This window comes from Chrysochloris asiatica, unplaced genomic scaffold (genome assembly GCF_000296735.1).
Source record: "Chrysochloris asiatica unplaced genomic scaffold, ChrAsi1.0 scaffold00009, whole genome shotgun sequence".
Classification (NCBI taxonomy): domain Eukaryota; kingdom Metazoa; phylum Chordata; class Mammalia; order Afrosoricida; family Chrysochloridae; genus Chrysochloris; species Chrysochloris asiatica.
Genome location: NW_006408527.1, coordinates 16,628,078 through 16,650,988, shown reverse-complemented (window position 1 = coordinate 16,650,988; position 22,911 = coordinate 16,628,078). Strand labels below are relative to the sequence as shown.

Sequence of the window (22,911 nt, the reverse complement as noted above, 5' to 3'; positions counted from 1 at the left end):
CTACACTGAGTATTTGGTCAAATCATTCTTGTCAAATACTACCTGTGTGGCAAAGTAAATGGCAATGAGACCCAGGCCTGTGGCTGAAACCATATAGGCAGTGACAGACTGGCTAAGTTGGACAATGGAGCCCATCAATAGGGACGGGGCCACCTGGGACAGCAGGAAGGCACTGTCTAAGATGGCAAGGTCCAGGCAGATGCCCCGGCCCGGGACGACCCTGGTCTCAGATGATTCGCCCACCATCACACGCATGGAGACATCACAAGCTGAGGCCCCACAGAGTGTGGGTGCAGATGGGAGCAGACCACTGCCTCCTGCACCCACATGTCCATTGGGGAAGGGAGTTCCAGGCTTGGGGCCCGGCAGGAAGCTGGTCGTCAGGCTGTCCTCAGTGCTAGCACCTCCAGCATCCCCTCGGTATTTGGGCAGGAACACCTGGGGAGGTGAGAAAGGGGAACAAGGACTGGTGTGTAGCCAGGACTGGGGTTGTCCAGCTATGAGAATAGACCCTAACTTTCAACCCAGTAGCTGGAAGAATCAGGCAACAGGCCTAAATGAAAACCAGGCAGACTGTGCTTCATCTGGTCCAGTTAGAACCCTCCTCAGGAATGGGCTAGGGCAGAAGCTGAAGGGCAAAGGTGAAGGCAAAAGCCTAGGTCTCCTCTGGTAGCTCCTAGAACAGGCAGGTGGCAGAGAAAGTCAGGACTGCAGTTTAGGTAGAGGGAAAGGCACAGAAGGGATGAAGACAAGGGAAAAGAGAAAGGGTAGAAATGGAGGAATGAAATCCAAAGGCAGGTGAGCCCGAATCCTCACAAAGACCGCACCACCTCCCCCCCACACACACCTCCTCCATTAGACTTTGAGAAGCCTCCCCACCCTACACAGAAACAAGTACTGTTCCCAATGTGGTTGGTCCTAGGCCCTAAGTGGAGTTGTTGCTCTGTGAGATCCTTCGCAGCTCCCCAAATCCCTTCTTTGGGTCCGACTTGACTCCAAGTCCAGGTAATCTCCCTGCAGAGTCCTGCAACCCACTGCATGGAGTCCTGCTGTTCTGGCTTGCCTGGAAAAGTCTAGACTAAAGCTCATTTGGAGAGCCACCAGCCAACACCAAAGACTGGGAAGGAAGAAGGAAGAAGGCCCAGTTTTTATTTGTGTACCCATGTACCTCACTGCCAGCAGGTGGCAGCAGAGAACCATTCCACTTGGGCAGCAATAGAAACTGGAAGGCCAGCCAGCAGGTAGCCCTGTAGGACTAACAGGAAGGACCCAGGAGAGTCCAGCCTCAAAGAACAGAGGCACTTGGTTGCTTCCCTTTTTCAGATCAGGGCTCTGGGAAGGAAGATTAGATAGAGGTCAATCACCTTCCCAATCCCCCTCTCCCATCTGTTCTAATTTGAGCCCATCATGCTTCCTTCTTGTTGGCTACCTTCGATCAGGGCCCAGTGTCTGTCCAAGTCTCCCACCCTATCCCTGTTCTGCCCTCAACAGCCCAGCTTCTATTGCCTTCAGGTTGATTCCAAGTCGATTCTGACTCTTAGCATCCCTACGACAGAGTAAGACTGCCCCAAAGGGTTTCCTAGGCTGTCATCTTCATGGGACCAGAGCACCAGGCAGCTTCTTATGCCCTCACCTTGGAGCAGCTGGTGGATTCAAACTGCTGAACCTTTCAGTTGGCAGCGAAGCACTTAACCACTGCGCCACCAGTGCTCCTTCTCAACAACTCAGAGCCTCCTATTTAAGTACAAGGCCAGGTCTTATCTGACTGTGTCCCAGGGCCCAGCATAGCGTTACTATAAAGGTTCCAGAGTTGGGGATCAGGAAGCTGCAGCACAGCTCAAACCCAACCCTGGGGATCCTGTGGTTCATCACAAAGCTGGTCTGGTCTAGTCCAGAACCAAGGTAGCCATCACCAGTTATCTAGGTGGGCCTCCCAGGGCCCCTCTTCCTGTCCTAGGAAAGACCCAGAAGTCTATAGTGACAGATTTACTCCTCAGTACAAAACAGGGCCAGCCCAGCATGGTCCCCTGACACACTGTATGTACCCAGACCTGGTCTCCAGACACCCTCAGCCCAAGACAGCAGGAGGGTGGATGCTGATGAACCAAAAGGCTGGCCCTCAGTTAGCCAGCCTCCCAGCTACTCCATGCTGACATATCCAGCAGGAGGGTGGAGGCTGATGAACCAAAAGGCTGGCCCTCAGTTAGCCAGCCTCCCAGCTACTCCATGCTGACATATTCATATACAGCCCACCCTACTCATCCCCCACAAGTCCGGGCGCCCTCCTGACATGATTGCCCCTCAGGGTGGAATTCAGCATCTCGGGTTATCAACTCAGGGAAGCCCAGGGAGAAGGGGAGCGTGGCCACACTGCCTAGGCCAAGAGGCTTCCCACAGAAGGGTGGGAAGTGGGTGAGTGTTGAGGCTGAGCAGAAAGGCAGCCCTACAATTTAGAGCCCAGGTGAGCGGGGTCAAGTGGGTTAGTTGGTCAGGGAGTGGGGTAAGGAGACAGAGGCAAAGGAGTAAAGAGGTAAAGAAAAGAGAGGATTAGACAGAAAAGGAAGATCAACCAGAAAGAGAAGAGGCCACAGGGTGCCTTCTCCATCTTGAAGGGCAAAGCAGGGCAGATGACAGTCATTCTGCATCTCCCAGGACAAGCAGGCAGGCAGCTGCTAATGCCAGATCCTGCTACTTGTCTCTGGCTGAAATGAAGCTAGGTGCCCCAGAGGCCATCTCATTCAGCTCCCTGCCTCCACCCAGACTAAGGGCTTCTGATTCTCCAGGACTCCCAGGGAAGGAATGTGCATTTCCTGCAATCATCCACTTCAAGTGCTTTATAATTCTGATAGCAGGAAGTCATTCCAAGAGTCTAATCTACACCCTTCTTCCGCAGCCCAGCTCTTGGGTTCTAAGGGTTGGACAGGCTTCCTCGCTGATCAAAGAATGCCTTCTCCAAAGTCCCTGGCCAGATGCCGGGCTCTGGGCTAGTCCACCTCTCTCCCAAACGCCTGCCCCACCCTGAAGCGACCATGAGCACCTGCTTCTCTCGGTGATAGAGGGAGGCCAGCGTGTAGGGCAAGATCTGCAGGGCGGAGAAGGTAAAGCCGGTGAGGGCAGCTGAGGCAGTCACCACTGCCACACTGCGGGAAAGGCAGGTGGCACCAGCAGCCACAGGGAAAGCCGCCACGCTGGCCAGGTATACTGCCCGGGTGCCGAATCGCTGTACCAGTCGGTCCATGACAAGGGAAAAGACCAAGGAGATGGCACACTGCAGGAAAAGTCCCAGGCTGCCCATCCGGACCCCTAGAGAAGGAGGTGACAATGAGGTCAGGGCAGGTGGGGTGGGGAAGGAGCCCAGTACAACCTGTGTAGCAATGCTCAGCCTTAGGGGTGCAGACCTGCTTCCCAGCACCCTCCCCACCTAACCTGTAGCACTGGCAGTCAGCTAGGCTTGCCCACTGACCCACAGAGCATGTGGCCAAGGCCACAGGCTAAGGGCACAAAAGGTGGCTGATGCCCTAAAGTGCTCCTGGGAACCTCAACTTCCAGCCAGTTCCCGAACGCTGGCGCTGGGGAAGTACTGGACAAACTTCAGAGCATCCTCAGGGGAAGCAGAGCTGAGGGCGAGCCTGGACTGCTCCACTCTTGGGGGAACTTGAGTAAGCTCGTGCCTATTTGGAGTGAAGACCCAACTCAAACTCTCAGGAGGACCCGGCACTCTTTTGAGACTGGACACAGCTACGCTGTACCCACGAGGAGCTGCGTTCTTAGAGCAGCCTGTGTTGCTAGCTGCCATCAAGCTGACTCAGGCTGACTGTGGCTGTGTGTGTGTGTATGTGTGTGTGGTGTGTGTGTGTGTATATATATATATATATATATATATATAGAACAGAACTGCTCCATAAGGATTTCAAGGCCATGCCTTCTAAGACACTCTGGGTGGGTTCAAACTGCAAACCTCTACATTCATTGTGGAGTGCTTAACTGTGTGGGCCATGCAGGGAATCTATCCCATTTTAATGATGATGAAATTGCGCCCCAGGGAGCACAAATTCTGGTCCAGGCCTGTGGGCATCTCCCTCCCACCAGAATTCTCCAGAAAGCAGCCCACGTGGTCTTACCTTCATCATAGTGCCTCCGGGCCTCGGTGCCTGGCTCAGCCCTAGGTACCCCCTGGTATAGCCCCTCGCCCACAAAGTCTGTATAAAACAGCGTGAAGGTCATCAAGGCCATCCAGCTGCACAGCTCAGCCACGAAGAGCCTGCGCAGGGTGCGAGGTACACGGCAGCAGAGTTGGTGCAGCCAGGGAAAGAGGGTGCCTAGGTTTCGGAAGGCCAGTCGGGCACGGCACGGGCAGCAGCGGGGGGGCATGGTGGGGGCTGACAGCCCCTCGACTGGTTCAGTGGGGCCCAGTGCTGCCTCCTCAGCCACAAACAGTGTGGCCACCGCACAAGTGAGGAAAATGAGTGTGAGCAGGCCAAAGAGACACTCCTCCTGGGTGCCCAGGTAGGGGGCCAGAGCACTGGCATCCCAGTCAATGGCAGGCAGAAGGTAGCCCAGGCAACCCCCAAGGCTGATCATAAAGGCGTAGACAGAGAAGGCCTGGCGACAGTGGTCTGGGTCCCGGAAGAGGTCGGAGAGCAGCGCCTCTAGTGGGGTGAAGCACACCTGGCCACAGAAATCCAGCAGCCCCACGCCCAGGATCAGCAGCGCCAATTCCAGGGGCCTAGCATTCCGGGACAGCAGGCCTGCCAACCAACCAGCCCTTGGGATGAGAAACAGGCTCAGGAGCACGCCCAGGGACAGCACCCAGATGAAGGGCCTCCGGCGGCCATAGCGTCCACGCCAATGGTCACTAGCTGAGCCTAGAAGAGGGACTGAGACCAGGCCCAGTACCGGACCAATTCCTGCAGGAAGGATAAGTAATGAGAGTCAGTGGAGGGGACCCTGAGGGGCGGGGTGGGGCGGGGCGTTGGGGGTGGGGGCAGCCTCCTTGAGAAGAATGGGAATGATTAAGTGTCAAATCTCACTGAAGGCAAACTGTGCTGGATACTGTGATAAGTACTTCACAGGGATGCTCTGAATCAAAACAAAAAACAAGTTGCTGTGTAGTTAGTTCTAACTTATGGATGACCCACGTGTGTCCCATGAGTAGAACTGTGCCCCACAGAGTTGTCAATGGCTGATTTTTCAGAAGTAGACTGCTAGACCTTTCTTTAGAAGCGCCTCTAGATGAACTTGAACCTCCAATCTTAGCCAAGCACATTAACGACTTGTACCACCCAATGGTCAGCCCCTCTTCCAGGGGGTCCTTTGCAGGCTGCAACTTGCCATTTGTGGCTTTTACAGAACTCTGCCCAGGAGGTAAAACAGAGCCCTGGCTGGGAGACCCTGATCTACTCTGGTGGGGGGGGTATTGGTACGCTGTGGAGTTAGTTCTGACTCACAGCGACCCTGTATATGGTTTCCGAGGCTGTAAATCTTTACGGGAGCTGAAAGCCTCATCTTTCTCTTGTGGAACAGCTGGTAGTTTCAAACTGCTGACCTTGAGGTTAGCAGCCCGACTTGCAAACACTACGCTACCAGAGCTAATCTACTCTACTACTCAGTAACTCTACAACCATGGGTAAGTCACGTAACTCCTCTAAGACTCCGTTTTTCTTCTCTGTGAAATGGATTACCTCAAAAGATGTAAGGATTACGTGAGCTACAAGTTATAAAGGGCTCTTTATATGAAAGTAGGAGTCATTTCTCCAGCATCTCCCATAAGCCAGGCCCCATGGGACCAGGGACACAGAATTGACTAGGATGTGTTCCTCTATCTTTTCTTTCCCTCAAGGTCCCACATCCCAGAGTCACCCCTCCCCAGCAGTGCCCAGCAGAGAAATGATGACCCGGGTGACTTCCAGGCAGCATGTGTCTGGAGCAGGAAGGAAGGAGGACGGAGTGACTCACCCAGCACCATGGTCATGAACTTCTCCTCTACCCCCACTTCCAGCAGTAAGGGTGGCACATAGGTGATGCCCGCAGCCAGGCACACCTCCAGCCCGAAGGTCAGCAGGTTGACCAGCAAGAGCTGAGCTTTGCGATGCCGCAACAGGCGGCTCACCCACAGTCTTTGGACCATGGTGGGCCTGGCAGGGAGGGTCTGAGGGCTGTTCACACACTCCAGCCCTGCTTCCTCCCAGCCTTGCTCCAAACACCAAGGCTTCTCCTCCTCGCTGATACCAGCTGTCTAGGATCCAGCCAGGAGCCCATCGCTGCCAGCCTTCTGGTCCAGGTCCAGTTTCTCAGTCCATGCTGAAGGCCCGGTGCTGTGGGGTACCTCGGTGGGGACACATTGCATCACTCAGGTCCTAAAAGGGTAGGAGGGCAAGCATTAAGCCCTGGGAACCGGGTTTCCAGAATTTGCTCTGAGTTCTCTGAATTCCATTCCCTCTCTGGCTAGTCAGCATGGCTCTACCACCTACAAGCCATTCCTACTGCCCAATCAGGAAATACATGTTAATATTACCCAAGACTGACAGAATTAATAAGGTAAATATGATTTTTAAACCTCGACACACTCCAGAGCCAAACACATCAGCTTGTCTGTTTTGAACTATCTTTATAATTGTTCTTGCCCACTTGTAAGTAATTTTCCGCACCCCGCCCCCAAATCAACTGAATTAATCCCCAGTTCTCCAGGTCCTACTGTCAAGGTGCCTGGAATCCCTCTGCCTGGCTTGTTTGCTTTTCTCTCTCCACTTCCTAAAGCCGTTCAATTCCCCTTTGTCAAGAGTAACACTTCCTATTTCGCACTGCCTGGCAAGGAGCCACATTGCACCATAAGCCCCACCCCCCAGGATGAGGTGGTCATGAGGTGGGGGACTGGGGGGGTCTGTGGTTTGCTGGATTGGGTTTTTAGCCTGTCAGAGAAACCACTTAAAGACAGCTCCCCTTGAAGAAGTGAGGACTGAAAACCTCGATCTTGAGTTTTTCCCTTGTTCGTGTTCATGGGGAAGAAACATTCCCACAAGTAATTGCCCAATTGTCATGGGACAGTGGGGCCACTCGGTCCCAGGTTCCAGTTCACGGGGGCGTGAAACCGCACCACCTGGCAGCACCTGTAATGACGCCAGTGACCACCCTGAGCTGGCAGGATGCCCGCAGTTCCCAGGCAGCCTGTCCCTGCTTTTCCAGAGGCTCCCTCCCCACATCCCCCTCTGTGCACTGACCCCTCTGGGTGAGCCCCAGCCTGCGCCCCCGACACAAGGGCCCTCCAGTCTTTGATTTCTGACAACAGCACCCACTACAATCAACTCCACTGAGAATTAACTGCAAAAGGGAAGAAAAAAATCAAGCCAGCTATCATTCAGTGAGAAAAGGCCAGAGGTCCTTAACCTGACATCCACCCTTAAATAGGGACAGAGCACCACTCCTCCTGGAGCGGTGCTTTCTCACCAATTCAGGTCCAAAAATGCTGTTGAGGAGCAATCCTGTGCAAGACCACTGTACTTGAAGGCCAAGCTCCTCTCCTCCCTGTGCCCTGAGAACCTTCTGAAGCATGCCCAGCCCTGGCTCCTTCCCTCTTCTTCCCAACATCTCATCACTTGACACTTCAGTTTTTTCTATCTTTACAAATTAACATTGAGCTCAGTGGGGCCTTGCATGTTACCAAGCCATGGAGAATTCAAGGGGTTGCCAATCCTCAACAAGAAAACCTGTCCACCCCACAACTGCCTTCGGGAGCTTTGAGACTACAAGATCAGGAAGGAAAGGACCCCAGATATGACTGGGTCACCTGCAATCTGCTCCCCAAAGTCCCACTCAGACCCATACCATGCCCCCTGGGAATGGGCACTAGTTCCTTGCAGGGGAGTGCCTGAGAAGAGTATAAAATATTGTGGGTGGGGGACCAGACAGCTGTCTTTAACTAGGCTGCTATGGGTTCAACTACTGCATTTTTTAACCAGACAGCTGTCTTTAACTAGGCTGTTGTGGGTTCGCCTCCTCAATCACTGCATTTCTACAGCACCCCTATTAGGAAAGCAGGAAATTGCACAGAGAGAACAAGGGAGGGGTGGTGCTGTCCAGTGTTGTGGGAGGGGTTCTGGGTCAAAAGGCTTTCCTCCCCAAGTTGGTGTCGGGTCCTGGACACTCACCTGCTCTGGGCTTTCAGAGAATGAGGTCCTCCCTGAATAAACAGGGCCTTTGCCCGACTGGGGCGTCACCCACAGCTTCCCTCCTGCCCAGGCCCTGCATCCCTCCTGCAACCATTAATCACCTCTCCTGCCTCCCCAATCCAGTTCCTCAATCTTCCCGGGAGTGAGCAGCACCTCCTTAGGCCACGGGGGAGAAAGGATGAAAAGACACCTCTCCATCCCAGTCCTCCTACAGCCTAGACAGGGCGTGAGTTGCCTCCTTCTTCCTGAAGCATCTCTTTTCACTCCCAGAGGCCCTCCACTCAGTTACCAGGGGCTGGGCCAGGTGAAGAATTCAGTGAAAGGAGTTGGGTGGACAATGAGCAGGCTCGGTGTCCCCTCTGCTCTTAGGTTGCTGAGCCCGTCCTCCTCCATTTGGTTACTACCCTGCTCTGGGGTTTCAGGTACTCTTGTCTTCTTCAAACTTTCATCTTCCCAGCCCCAGAATTGCCAGAGGAAATTAAAGCCCATAGCAACACTCTTCCTAAGTCCCCTTTATCCTTGTGTCTTCAGTGCCCTAGTCCCTGCCTCACTAGCTCACCTTCAGCTCCAGGGTAGAGAAAACTGTAAGAATACCCACCACTAGCTCCAGTTACCCAGCCACCCAGCCACCACCTCCAGGGCCTTCTTCCCAAGCATGTGGTGGGGGCACAATCAGAGAAGCCCAGGCTTAGAGAGCTCAGAGAACAGGAAGGAGAAGCACCTTTCCAGCATTCTCTCCTGGCTGGAGCCCCAAGGCATACATCTCTGTGAGGCTTGAAAGTTAGAGTCATTCTTGAGCCCCCTATTTGGGGAGCTCCTCTGTCTTCCTCAGGGAATCTAAGAAGGGGGTCAGCATCTAATTCTCTAATCTCAGAGAAGCTTAACTCAAAGTCACCTGCCCCACTACTCCTGGAGCCCTCAGCCGGTCTGACAAACAGAAGATCAATCAGAAGAGCCAGCTGCAGGCTTGGCTCACCTGGTGAGGAGGGGACTGTAAGAGGAGGAGAGGGGAAGGTACAGAAAGCCAAGACTGGGCTAACCTCACAGAAAAGAAGATAGTCTTCTAGGAAGACAAGTCCCTCTCAAGTTCCAAACATCTCCCCTTCCTCTCCTCGGCCCCCTGATGACAGAGCAGCGAAAGCTGGAGGAAACCCAAGCCCTCTGGGAACTTTCATGGTGCTCTGCCCAGGCCATCCTTCCTCATCCTGAAGCCTGAAGCCCGGGGAGGCCCGAGGGCAAGCAAGTTCAGTGAACCAGATTCTATCTCCCCAGCTCCAGGTACTAGGAAACCCACACTCCCCACCTGCAAAACGTGGTCACTCCCAAGGTATGGGTGTGGCATCAGAGACGGTAAAGGTTTAAACATCCCCCCCCACACACACACACAAATACTAAGGATCTTCCAAAAGCCCCAAGCCCAGAATCTAAAATTCCTAAGAGTATACAGGTGGTGAGGGAATCAGAGAGCCTCTCCCAGCCCGGATTTCCCAATTATTGCCCCCTTTGCCCCCACTTCACTATAGCACCAGCATGGGAAGGAGGAGGAAATAAAACTGAGCAACAGGAACAAACTTGGCCTGAACTTTCTCCAAATTTCAAAAGAACAAGTAGAGAAGGCGGGGGGAAAGGCGCCCCCTCTCTGGTCGCTCCCTAAGGGAAGGGAGGGTCAGAGGGACTGATAAAGAGGCCTTTGAGGGCTTTCAAAGGGGCTCCTACTACCCCGCACGTAGAGGTGGGGCTGGGGGAGGGTGCAGAGTCCGTCTACTGACAGAGGCCAGAGGGAGCCCCGGATGGAGGCAGCCCGCCCTGGCCACTGTCAGGCTGCAATTCTATGGGCTCTTTATGCGGCGGCGTCCCCACACCCCACCCAGGCACATCAAAAGGCCGCAGCCCCCACCCTAATATCCCGCGGCTCGGCGACCCGGCGCCCTCCCTCCACAGTTACAAAGAGCGCGCGGCTTTCTCACACGCTCACATGCTCCCGGGAAGCACGCTTCTCCACCCTTCACGGCCCGCAGGCAGGTGCCCTCCCGCAGAAAAGGAAACCGGGACGGGACACGGTAGAAACGAGAAATAGTGACTCAGCTGAAGAAAGGGGTGGGGTCACCCTAACACACCCCACCCGAGGCTATGCTGGCCCTGGCCAGGAACCGCGGGTGCTGAGCTACTCACAGGTCAGAAGGAGCAAGGAGAGGGAAAAGAGGGAGCCCCGTCCCCCAGACTCGACAGGACCCTGGCAGCCTGGCCCCAAGATGAGCTCTCCTGGAGCCTCTAGTTTAGGGGCAGCGAATAAGATCTCTTACCACGTCCTTGACTAAGTCCCAGGGGACCAAGGCCCTCAGCCTCAGTAAATTAAACCAGGCACACGCCATTCCCAAAATGAGCTCCGCCCACACAGCAGCGGATAATGAGTCCTGGGACGGACTCCCCAGAAAGGGCCATCAAGGAGACCTGGAAACCAGTATCCTCGTGAAAAAAATGGGATATCCATCATCACTGAGCCCTTGGGAGAGAGGCAGTAAGTGCCTTGGGAATTCCTACCTGGGCTGCTTGGGAGTGGGAACCCAGGTTAGACTACACTGGCATCATTGCCTTCCAACATGCAAGCTTTGATTTTCTAGACTGGAATAAGCTCACAGCAGTGAGGGTCAGATTCCCCCAATTCCATTTTATAAGCAACTCTGTAAAAGTGGTTTGTACAAAAAGTTGAGGGCTGCTATCATGCCAATTTCCACAGACACCTGAGCACACCATCAGAAGAAAGCCTCTCATCTCCAGAGACGCATGAGAAAGAAGAACAGGGGCCCAAAGTGGGGCAGTGGACCCCACTCTGCCCCAGGCTTGCTCCCTAGCTCCTGGCACCCCTCCCCACCCCCCACCCCCCAGAGCCCAGAGGCCAGGGATTTAGAGTTCGCCCTGCTGAGCTGCCTTTTCTTCCCTCAGACTGGAAGCCTTCTGCTTAGCAGCTTGTCAGAGAGAGTGAGGGGACTGCAGGCTGGGACACAAAGGGGGATTAGGGAGAAACCTCTAGGCCTGCAGAGTAATCCATCAAACTCTCTCTCGACTGCCAGCACTGGCCCCTTCCCACTCAATTCCCCTTCCAGCTGCTCCGGGCCCCCCACCCCCTCTGGCTCCTGAGCCCTGTCACATCATCAGGCAGCACAGAGAATCCCAGGCCCTGGGGGGGCACTGGGGGCACACCGAAGACACAGAGAAAAGGGCAACGGCTCCCTCCCCCCATTTACCCCCAATGTGTGAAAACCCAACAGGTGGCAGTGGCTTGGGGGAAAGTTGCTTTTGTTGCCCTGTCTGAGAGCCCCAGCCCAGCTTCAGAAACAAAACAAATGCCTGAGGAGATGGAGGAGAAGGGGAGGGAACGGATAGCCAGGCAGTCCCAGAAGCTGGCCCTAAGCTCCCCTGCCCTCCCTAATTCAATGTCAGGGATTCTGGAATGGAATGGGTGACCCTCACCTTGGTGGGTCAGCCCCCACCAGCCTAAGCTGAGACTGAAGTGCCCTTCCTGAGGGTCACCTGGCATTTCTATGGAGATGGTCAACACCGAAACACATTCTGGCTCCAGACTTTATTTCTGAAAACAGCTGTTGCCCAAGGTCACACTGGGCATGCCCTCCAAACCAGCACAAAGATCTGGGGGTTCTCATTCCCAGTAGTCTCCTGGGACCTCTGAGCCCTGACACCCCCAAACCCTGGAGGATTCTGCAGGGTAACCCAGACCAAGGAGTAAGCCTGACCTGGATTTACATGCCAGCTTCACCGCTGATTACAACTGCATGACCTGGTTAATTGACTCCTGAGCCTCAGTTTCCTCATCTGCAATTAATAATAGTGCTAATCAAATTCACCAGCCACTCCTTGCAACTCTCTGCAGGTCGCTGTGAGTCAGAAGGGACTTGATGGCATGTAACAACAACAACACTGAGGTTTTACTACATGGTAAAGACACTCTTCCAAGTGTTTTAATCCTCCAGCCACTCAAGGAAGACAGTATAATTAGTATACCCAATTGATAGGTGAGGAAATTTAGGCTAATGCCACCAATTTCATATAGATTTGCAGAGTGTTTCAGATGTTATTTTTAGGTACCCTCAAATCAATTCCAGCATATTCCATAAAACAGAACAGAACTGTCTACCACAAGGTTTTCTAAGCTGTAATCCTAATAGAAGCAGCGCGTCAAGTCTTTCTCCTTTAGAGCCACCGAGCACTTAGTGTACCAACAAGGTACCTTGTGTTTAAGATGAAGGGTAAGTCAAAAGTATTGTTATAAAATCATAGAAACCTTTATTAAAAATATCAAAATGGGAAGTTGTTTCTCAACATATCCTCCATGTAGGCCTATATACTTCTGAGGGTGGTTTTTCTACCTCTCTAACACTTCCCTGAAGAATCCTGCACTCTACAATTCATACCATGTCAAAATGGCAGTTTTGGCTTCCTTGAGGGACTCAAATGGTGCTCCTTTTCAATGTTCCTTGAGTTTGAGAAACAAATACCTGAAGGGGCAAGATCAGAGACTAGGGTGGATGGGTCAGGAGCATTGTTGTGAAGGGAAAAAAATTCCTCAGCACAACTTTCCTGACCTTTTCCTCACATAGCAGTTTTCAATTTTCTTAAACTTCTTAATAACCCCACCATAATTATCTTGTGTCCTCTGAGAAAATCTATCAAGATTATCTCTTTGGAATCCAAAGAAATAGTCTCCATAACTTTCTGAGCTAACTTCTCTTACTTGAATTGAACTAGTCCAGCAGATCCCCTCAGAAGTCACTTTTCTGACTGGATCTTGTTCTCTGGGTAGTATTGGTAAATCCAAGACTTGTCTCTGGTTACAATTAGTTCCATAAAATCATCTTCATTCATTTCAATCTTACTTAAATAAAAGACTGGTGGAAAGGTCATCTCTGTGAGTTAACTGATCCCCACACATTTTTGACACCCATGGAGCCAAAAGCTTACTAAGGGTAAGATGTTTGCTTAAAATGTAAAATGCCGAATGAACAATGGGAGATCTCAACTTCAGTAGCTATTGCACCAGACGCAATTCTACAGTATTCTTCCACAAGTGTTTGGACTTTAACACCACTGTTTCTTCAATCACTGAGGCTGATGGTCTTCTTTCTCTTGGCTTACCTTTGAGGTCTTCCTGCCCTTCTTGAAGTACTTGATCCATCTAAAGACTATTGTTTCATGTGAGGTAACATTCCTTCAAACTTACTGCAAAGCTTCAATGATTTGGGAAAATATCCACTTGAGTTTTCTGAAACATTTGATATTAGCCCTGATTGCAAAATCATTCCCCCCCAACACCACCCCTCAAGGCACAAAAAGTATTTTTTAAAAGGCACCCCAACAAGACTAGGTGTCCTGGTATGGTGCTGGGGGCTAATGTGTCAGATTGCAAGGTCATTTGAACTGCAAGGTTGGTGGTTCAAGCTCACCAGCTGCTCCTTGGAAACCCTATACAGGGTCGCTAGGGGTTGGAATTGACTAGACGGTACTTAACAGCAAGACTAAGGCAAATATATTACTGGTTGAACTTGACTGCAGCCATTGCAGAGACAAAGTTACAGACATCTTGTTTGGAATAAGCCTGTGCATGTGTGAACTGGAACCCTAGTAGCAATACTTTTTGACCTATCATTGTGTGTGAATGAAATGCCGTTACAACTACATCTTCAGTTATGGGGCAGCTCTCAGTGGAGAAAGCCCAGGAGACAGACTTCTCATTCCCAGACAGATGCAAAAGTGGTCAAAGGGGACCAACTATACCTTATCTTCCAAGATTCCTCTCTCCTTGGCCCCTATCACCCACAGGCCACCCCCCTACTCCAAACTAGCACCTCTGACAGCCCCCAGCAGCAACAGGAATGCCAAGAATGTCAACACCTCTCCAGGTGCTGGCCCCAACAGGTGAGGAGAGGTCACTGGAACAGACCTGTCTGGTGTCAGAAGCCTGAGAAGAGAGGTGGAGGGTGGGATAAACATCCCACAGTTAGAGACAGAGTGGTATCCATCTACAGGATAAATAATTACAGTGGCTGACACTACCTACTGCCCAGGAGATGTCTGGTCTGGGCTAAGTGCTTTGCATACCTTGTCTATAATTCGCCTAGCAATCCTACAAAGCAGGTATTTAATATTGCTATTTCAGAAGGATGAAAACAAAATATCAGAGAAAGGAACATGCCCAAGGTTGCAAAGATATAGTGACTGAACAACAACAAAATCAAAACATTTGAAATTTCTGGGAACCTGGAGAGTGCAGTCCAGTTTTTGCAACTTTTTAATACTTTTATTTTATCCTTTTGTGGAAACATACACAGCAAAAGATACACCTTTTAAACAAATCCTATGTGTTAATTTCAGTGGCATTGTTTACATTCAGTGAGCAATTGTGTTAACTATTCTTGCTGTCCTTTCATAAATCACTCCACCACTTTCATAGCTGTGTGTGACCTGGACAAGCCATTTGACCTCTCTAGAACTCAGTGTCCCTACCTATAAAACAAGAGTGAGACTAGATCATGTCTAAGGTTCTTTACAGCTAGACTGCTATGTAATCCCACGCCTACCCGCACACAAACTCCTACCCAGGCAGGGTGCCCTCCATGGACAGGTGCCCACTGAGTGCTCACTGATGAAGCCTTATAGCATCTGTGGGAGGAAAAGTTTCTTAGCATTCCATCAATGAGTCAAGGGGATCTAGTGAATTACCCTGTCATTAACCTGCCTTGACTGTTCAAGAGCCAACACAATGCTCACCTGAAATGAACAGAATAACTAAGACATCTGGGAGCAGAATTATCCTCTTCCTCATGCCCTCCCAGAGCTGAACTCTGTTCCTAGTGGAAATTAGTAACTAAATTCTTTCTCTATGTGGGCCACAATAAATGCTGTCTTGCATGGTAGGGTAGTGGCACCAAGATATCCCTCACTTGAGAGCAGGGAGCTTAGCACTGTCTCCAGGACCGAGGAAGATCTCTCTCCATTCACTTACCTCTTCCTACATACAGCTCCTGCAAAATGAACCTCAATAGTCTCACTCCTAGTAAACTTCAACCCTACCTTGCCATCAGTCACGTATGATGAAGCCAGTCTCCCCATCCCTGAAGCGTGACTCTAGAAGGTACAGTATTCAGGAAGGAGACCAGGGGACTGTGAATCTGAGTATACCTACAGATCAGCAGAGTTCTGGGCTAGGAGGTGAAGGATCCAGGTGCTGATCCCAGTCCTGTCATGTCCCATGTCCCACCTCTAGCAAGGATCTCAAATTTGATAGTCTCTAAGGAGCTCTGGTAGCGTAGTGGTTACGAATCGGGCTGCGAACCTTAAGGTCAGCGGTTCGAAACTACCAGCAGCTCCGCGGGAGAAAGATGAGGCTTTCTACTCCCGTAAAGATTTACACCCTCGGAAACCCTGTACAGGGTCGCTATGGGTCGGAACCGACTCGACGGCACTTAACAACAACAACAACAAGGAGCTCTGGTAGCATGGTGGTTATGAGTCGGGCTGCCGACCTCAACGTCAGCAGTTCGAAACTACCAGCAGTTCCGCGGGAGAAGGATGAGGCATTCTGCTCCTGTAAAGATTGACAGCATCAGAAACGCTATACAGGGTCGCTATGAGTCGGAACCGACTCCACGCACGGTACTTACCAACAATAATAACAAGACTGTTGCGGAGAACTGGTGTGGATCTGTGGGTTAATGTGCTAGACTGCAAAATTAGTTGGAACTGCAAGGTCATTGGTTTCAAGCTCACCAGCTGCGCCCTGGAAATCCTATACAGGGTCATTATAGGTCGGAACCAGTTCAACGGCACTTAACAACAAGACCATTTCAGAGCACTGGTGTGACACTGTAGGATAAACATGGACTGCAAGGTCAGCAGTTCAAACTCACCAGCTGTTCACTGGAAACAGGGTTGCTATGAGTCAGAAATGACTGCCCGGTACTTAACAACAAAGACCATTTCAGAGTCCTGGTATGGCGCTGTAGGATAAACACTAGACTGATATCCAAAAGGTTGCTGATTCACCAGTAACTCCTTGGAAACCCTCTACGGGGTCGCTGTTGAGTCAGAATGGACTCAACAGCATAACAACAGGACCATTTCAACTGTGACACCCTAGGGTTTGTGACCAGCCCCATTTATAACTGGCGTTATATAATCCGAGGGCTGTAGATCCGAGCTTAGTCCTTATAGAAGTATGTTCTAAAAAGTCACTCAGTGGTATGCAAGGTGAGAGGGGGGCCCCCCAGAGAGACATATTACTCAAAGAGTCATAGCTTGACCACCCTTGTGAGAAATATGTTTCAGTGTGTACAACCTCACCTCCACTAAATGAATGTCAGAGCATCCATCCATCCATCCATCCATCTGCCTATTCATCCATCCATTCATCTGCCTATCCATCCATCCATCGCTTATTGAGCCTCTATTATGGGCAAGCACCATTGTATGAAGGTGCTTGGGATACAGATACAACTGACTGGGTAAAAGAGATAAAATGTAAATATGCAATCAGTTCATTGAGGTGGACCCAGCTGCTAAGACAGGGGCATGGTTCAGTTCTTCCAGGGTTTCCTAGAAGGCTTCCTAGAGGTAACCACATTGCTGACCCTGGAAAACTGAGCAGCTAGTACTGTGCAGAAAAAGGTAGACATCTCCAGAAACAGATGCTTAGAAAACTGGGATTTCCAAACACCTGACCTCTAAGCTTTGGCCCTTCCACAATACTAGCTGTTATTGACTTGACTCCAAATAATAGTGACTCCAAATAATAGTGTATCAGAGTATAGCTGTGTTCCATAAGGTTTTCAACAGCAGGTTTCTCGGGAAGTAGATCACCAGCCCTTTCTTCTGAGGTGCCTCTGGAAAGAAACAAACCTCCAATCTTTTGGTTAGCAGTTGAGTATGTTAACCATTTGAGCCACCCAGGGACTCTGGTAGAAAGAACAGTAGACCCAAAACTGTGGGACTGGGCTTTGATCTCAAATTTGGCACAGCTATCTGTGTGTCCTTAGATGAGATGCCATATCTCCCTGGGCCCAGGGTGGGGGCAATCATCCACACCGGGTGGGCTCATTTTACTTCCAAAGTGATTATTACACTCTAGTTATTTCCCCTTCTTGGACCACCTCTCCCTTTCACCCGAATTCTGGCCAGGTCAATCATCACACCTCCTTAAGGGTTCCCAAGAACCCCAACTGTCAAGGACCTCCTCCCTCTCTCTCACTGCCAGCCCCCTCCTTCCCCGGCAGATAATTATACCTGGTCCTCACAGTCTCTGGCTTGAAGTCCTGCCTTCCCACAAACCACCCCATCAGCTCCTTCAAAGCAGGAACCACAGCCCTGCTTAGGGTGGGTGTTCAACAGATGGCCTTGCGGGTGATGCTGAATCAGGATTCCTGCCAGATGTGCTTTGGTCACAGTGCCTGGGATTCAGGCAGGGCCATGCTTGAGGTGTTCAGTTTTTTGTAGTGACAGAGCCCTGGAGTGGCAGCTAGATTGCCACATTTTCAGGGAAGGGGCAGGTGCTCTTGGATTGACACTATTTACAGGCTCAAAGTACGCAGGAGATAAGAAGTAAGGAGGGATATGACACTGAACATTAGGAACAGAGGTACTACAACAGCAGGCTGGCTGCTCCTGAAAGGATTCTATTTGGCTGGGCATTCATTCCATCAGGCCTGAATTTGGTGACTGAGGGGCTGTGGGACCAGAGATTGGTTCCCTATCCCCTTCCTGCCCACCCCCCCCAAAAGTGATCATTAAAAAAAGAGGAGGAGAACCTGTATTGAGCACCTGGTCCATGCAAGCATTTTGCTAAATATGCATTATCTATCACATAGCAGCTTCATCACAGCCATGCGAGGTGAACACTATCTCCTCTATTTTACAGACAAAGAAACCAAAACCAGTGGGTGAGGCAGGTCTATTTTCTCCATCCGAAGCAAAAAGCCCCACAAGTCATTCAGGGTCTATGGCAAAACAAAAGACTTTTTCCTATGGAGGAGCAAACATAGACCACAAAGTAGAAAAAAGGATTAAACAGGAAGTTCTGGCCAGGGATCAGGACCATCCCGTGATGGCTCTGTCACCAGTCCCTGCCCCAACCGGGGACACTTAATACACTGGACAAAGCTCCTCTCCAGCTCCACTGCAGAGAGTCAAGTGGCATGGGCATTCGAGACACTGGGGCTGGTACCAACTGGTCCAGCTTTCACTCTCACTGTCCAGCAAACAGGCCACCGACTATTCAAAGAAAGCCTGGTGGGGTTTTTCTCTAGACATCAGAAAGCACTGCAAAAGATTCCAGGGATTAGGGAGGGAAGGACAGAGCAAAAGCTTAAATTCAGAGCCCCCTTCCCCTCTCATCCAGATTCCCTAAAGCTAATAACAAAAAACCTTTCTGCATAGGAGGCGCTTAAACTTTCAGGATATATATTTGCCTCCATCTCTTCATGGTGGTAGTAGTGGTTAAGTGTCATCGAGTCAGTCCTGACTCATAGCGCCCCTACATAGGAGTGAGTGGCTGGTGGGTTTGAACCGCTGACTTTGCTGTTAGCAGTTTAGCGCATTAACCCACAGTGCCACACCAGGACTCTCCTATTAATATTAGCTGAAGTTTATTGAGCACTTACATTCTACCAGACACATGGTTAAGTGCTCTGTATGTATGATTTAATCCTTAAAGTAACAATAATGCTACAAAGTCTGAATTATTATTATCACCTCCATTTTGCAAGTGGGTATATTGAAGTGAGATTAAATAACTTGCCTTCACAATATTCTCTTCTAATGCAAAGAGAACACATTTGGCAGGTAGGCAGGACAGGAGATTCTGGATTAACTAAAACAATAATCATACAGTATTGACACGAGAAAGATTAAGAACAATCATACAGTATTGACAAGGGAAAGACCAGAACATCCAGTTCTAGTATGTTCTTTGTATCAAGCCACAAGTTCAACAGAAAATGTGTCATTCGTCATCTATATATAGTTATAGGGTCCAATTCCCTTGCTAATAAACTCCAGCTTCTAAGTGCAAACCACAAAGATTGCCTTCATTGTCACCAAACAACAGCAGCTGACATTTATCAAGCTCCTTTTACATGCAGCTGCTGCACTTAAAGATTTACCTACATCAGCTCACTTAATCCTCACAGGACTATGAGGTAGGTACTATTGTCCTCATTTTACAGAGGAGGAAACTGAAGCACAGAGAAGTTAAGTAACTTGTGCAAATAAGAACTGGGATTCAAACCTCAGCAGCTTCCTTCCAACTACTCAATTTGACTCCCCTAAGTCCAGGCAGGAGACCTTGTTCTCAAAGAAACAAAGTCCATAAATTTTTTTTTTTTTCCAAGAGCTGTTGTTAAGTACTGTTGAGTCAGTTCCAACTCGTGGTCATCCTGTATACAGTTTCCAAGGAGTGGTTGGTGGCTTTGAACTACTGACCCTACAGCACCAGCCCAGGGCCCAAGAATAGAGTCCCAGACTGGATGTTGCTACCCATAAGCTCACAGGTGCTAATAAACTAGTTAGCATCAAGTTAATTCATGCTCATGACAACCCCATGTGTGTCACAGCAGAACTGTGCTCCATACGGTTTTCAATGGCTAGCTTTTCCAAAGGAAATCAACAGGTCTTTCTTCAAAGGCACCACTGGGAAGACTTGACCCATCAACCTTTTGGTTAGCAGCTGAGCACATTCATTTTTTGCACCACTCACAGGTAATACAGTTTATACTTCTTGTTGTTAAATGCTGTCTAAGCGGCTCTGTATAGAGTTCCTGAGGAGCAACTGGTGGATCTGAACTGCCAACTTTGTGGTTCAAACCGACCTTGTGATCCAGTGCTTTATCCTACAGCACCACACCAGGACTCCTAATTAATACTGTTGTTGTTGTTATGTGCCGTGAAGTCGGTTCTGACTCATAGCGACCCTGTACAGGGTTTCCGAGGTTGTTAATCTTTACAGGAGCAGAAAGCCTTATCTTTCTCCCGTGGAACAGCTGGTAGTTTCAAACTGCTGACCTTGTGTTTCACAGACCAATTCGTAACCACTACACTACCAGAGCTCCTTTAATACTAGCTAGTATTTATTGAGCATGTAAAATGTATCAAGCACAGGGTTAAATGCTCTCTATATATGTATGATTTAATTCTTACCGTAATAATAATGCTATAAATAGGAATTATTAATATTATCACCCCCATTTTGCAATACATGAAATTACTAAAGACAGAAATTAAGGAACTTGCTGAGCATTCCACAGCTGTGAAGGGGCCAAGATTTAAAGCTTGACTTTCTGACAGTCTTTTATCCATAATGTTGTTACCAGGCTCTGATGGTCCAGATGATAGAGCTTAATTTTACTTCCGGAGTCCTCAGACCATCCCTGCCTCTCTGGCTCAAGTAAAAGAGCTTGAGAGGGGCCTCCATGCCATTGTCACCACCCAGCAGCCTGGTAGGGGCTCAGTGCCATAGACAAGGAACACTGTCTAGCTCTTCCTCCTCTTCTCCCCTTGGGACTACTCAGAGAGCCGGGAGGGGCAAGGGGAGCTCACCACACGCTCCAAGAGTACACAGGAAAACTTCCCACACACACACCCACTAAATTGGGGCCTGTGTGTCCACAGCTGTACAGTAATCCACAGCTGTATTTTTATCTTCCAACTCATCCAGCTGACTAAAGCTCCATTTTCTTAGCCCCCTCTCTTTTTAGAAAAACAGAGCCCTGGCTCCAGGACAGGCCTGGGGGGAGGAGATAAGAGAGGAATGAGGGGATGGGACTGATCCAACAAAAGGGCCTGTGACCTCAAATTTTGTCCCACATACTCCCTGGGAGAAGTTGCTCTGTGGGTTTCCTCAGGATTCCTGGAACTTTCCCCATGGGTCCTCTCCCCTGGCTGTTCCCTAAGACCCTGGAATGGGCAGGTGAGTCCACTCCAAGGCATCCTGCCTCTGAAAGAAGAGCTACTAACTGAATCAGGAAAGGCAGCTAGAAGCCTCCAGAGCTTAACCCTCTCCCCTGAGCAAAGCCTCTTGGAGCCCAAGCAAGGGTCACTCTGGGCCCTGGTCCACTGGCAATGCCCGGCTGCAAAACAGCAGCTGGGCTATTCTTAGTGGCCGCTCCACTGGGATCAGGTCTGTGTGACAGCTGAAGGGCAAGTCCTCATCAGGTACCCACCATGCCAAACCCTGCCCACCCCTAACTCTAGCCCCTCGGAAAAAGAACAAGCAGGGAATGAGGGCATAGGGAGGTCAAGAGTGTGTGTGTGTGGGGGGGGGGGGGGGGCGGAGGGAATGATCCGAGGTCAAGGGCAAGAGTACGTGAGGGCTCCAGTGCCTGAGAGATACTGGCAAGGGCTGACGTCACACAGGAGAAACCCTGTTGGTCTTTGGGGGACTTCTCCCCCAGGTCACGCTGCTGCCTATATCTAGAACCCTAAGCAATCGAATGTCCAGGTACCACCACATCACACCTGTGTGCTCCAGTCGGAAACTCTCACCATCCCCACAAGTGCCCCAGGACGCAGGAGACGAAAAGCAAATTGCGAGCTCCCGTTTTCCCCTTCCCAAAGGGAAAACTGAGGCCGAGAATGGAGCATAGTAACTAACTTACATACACATTCCAGTCTCAACTCTCTGCCCAAAGCTTAGCCCTAGGCTCGTCGTCCGATGGGGCTCAGTTCCCTTTCCCTTACTTAATAACCTTCTTCCCCGAAAGCCGGCCTCGCCAGAAGACCCCGAGGCGTCCCGGCCGCCGGCCCCTTTCCGTCTCCCCCAAGTCCGGGACTGTGAGCGCCGCGGTGACTCATCCTGCCCCTTTCCGGTGAAGCCCAGACAAGGGAAGAAAATAAATACAACTTTCCAAAGAAAACTCTGACGCGGGAGGCTGCTACCGGAGCGTGCGGCCAGTCGGCCTGGCCCGGGGCTCCCGGGAGGGGCCGCTCCCCGCCCACCCGCCTGGGACTGCAGGGCGCCTCTCCGCCCGCCCTCCACGGAAGAAAGCCGAGCTCAGCAAGGACCCAGCGGCCGGCCTGAGACAGCGCGCGAGCGCCCGCAGCCCAGCGCCCGCCTCTCGGATTCGCGCGGGGCTCAGCGCGCGGTGCCCGGGACGGCCACGGCGCGGCCCCATCCTACCCGGCGCCCAGCACGCGACACCGCGGGAGCTCGGCCGCACAGCACCCCTCCCTCCGTCCCTCCCTTCCCCGTGCCTGGACCCTCTCCCCCGGTAGAGGAGGGGGCGCGCTCCTACCTGGCCGAGGCGTGCGGCTGTCACCCAGGGCCGGCGCGTGCGAGCTCCCCCTGGTCCCCCGCCCCCCACGCGCGCCAGCCGGCGGCTTTTAAATCTCCAGGTTACTCCGTGGGGGGAAAGAGCATGCGCGCTGGTGCTGCCAGAGGGGGGGCGGGGCGAGGCGGGACGGAGGTGGGGGGTACTGGGAAGGGTATGGAAGGGTGGGGCTGGTACCCGAGGGAAGAAAGCTGGAGGTCTCAGAACTGTCTTTGTAGCCGCGACCGCGACGGGCAGCCCCCATGTGGTGCCCGAGCTGCCCTATCATTACCTAGGGCAGTGCACCGCCCCCTCTGCCGCTTGCCACCAAAACATTTAGGTAAAAGCTACCCGGCTCTGCGGGGCACCTCCTATCCTAGAGCCAGTCTATGATCATGATCCTTAAGGGCAATTCTGAGCATCCTCCTGTCTCCAGG

The 22,911-nt window shown here is 51.2% G+C and overlaps 1 protein-coding gene across 1 annotated transcript; it reads right to left on the bottom strand.

The window, feature by feature from the left end:
* SLC45A3 (solute carrier family 45, member 3) lies at nt 1–22,549 on the bottom strand. The gene is made up of 5 exons (XM_006834079.1): nt 22,460–22,549; nt 5,956–6,356; nt 4,122–4,907; nt 3,038–3,303; nt 1–438 (listed from the first exon to the last, which is right to left on the bottom strand). The coding sequence occupies exons 2-5, from the start codon at nt 6,125–6,127 to the stop codon at nt 1–3; spliced, it is 1,662 nt and encodes a 553-aa protein (XP_006834142.1). The 5' UTR covers nt 6,128–6,356; nt 22,460–22,549.
* Between the last annotated feature and the right edge of the window lie 362 nt (nt 22,550–22,911).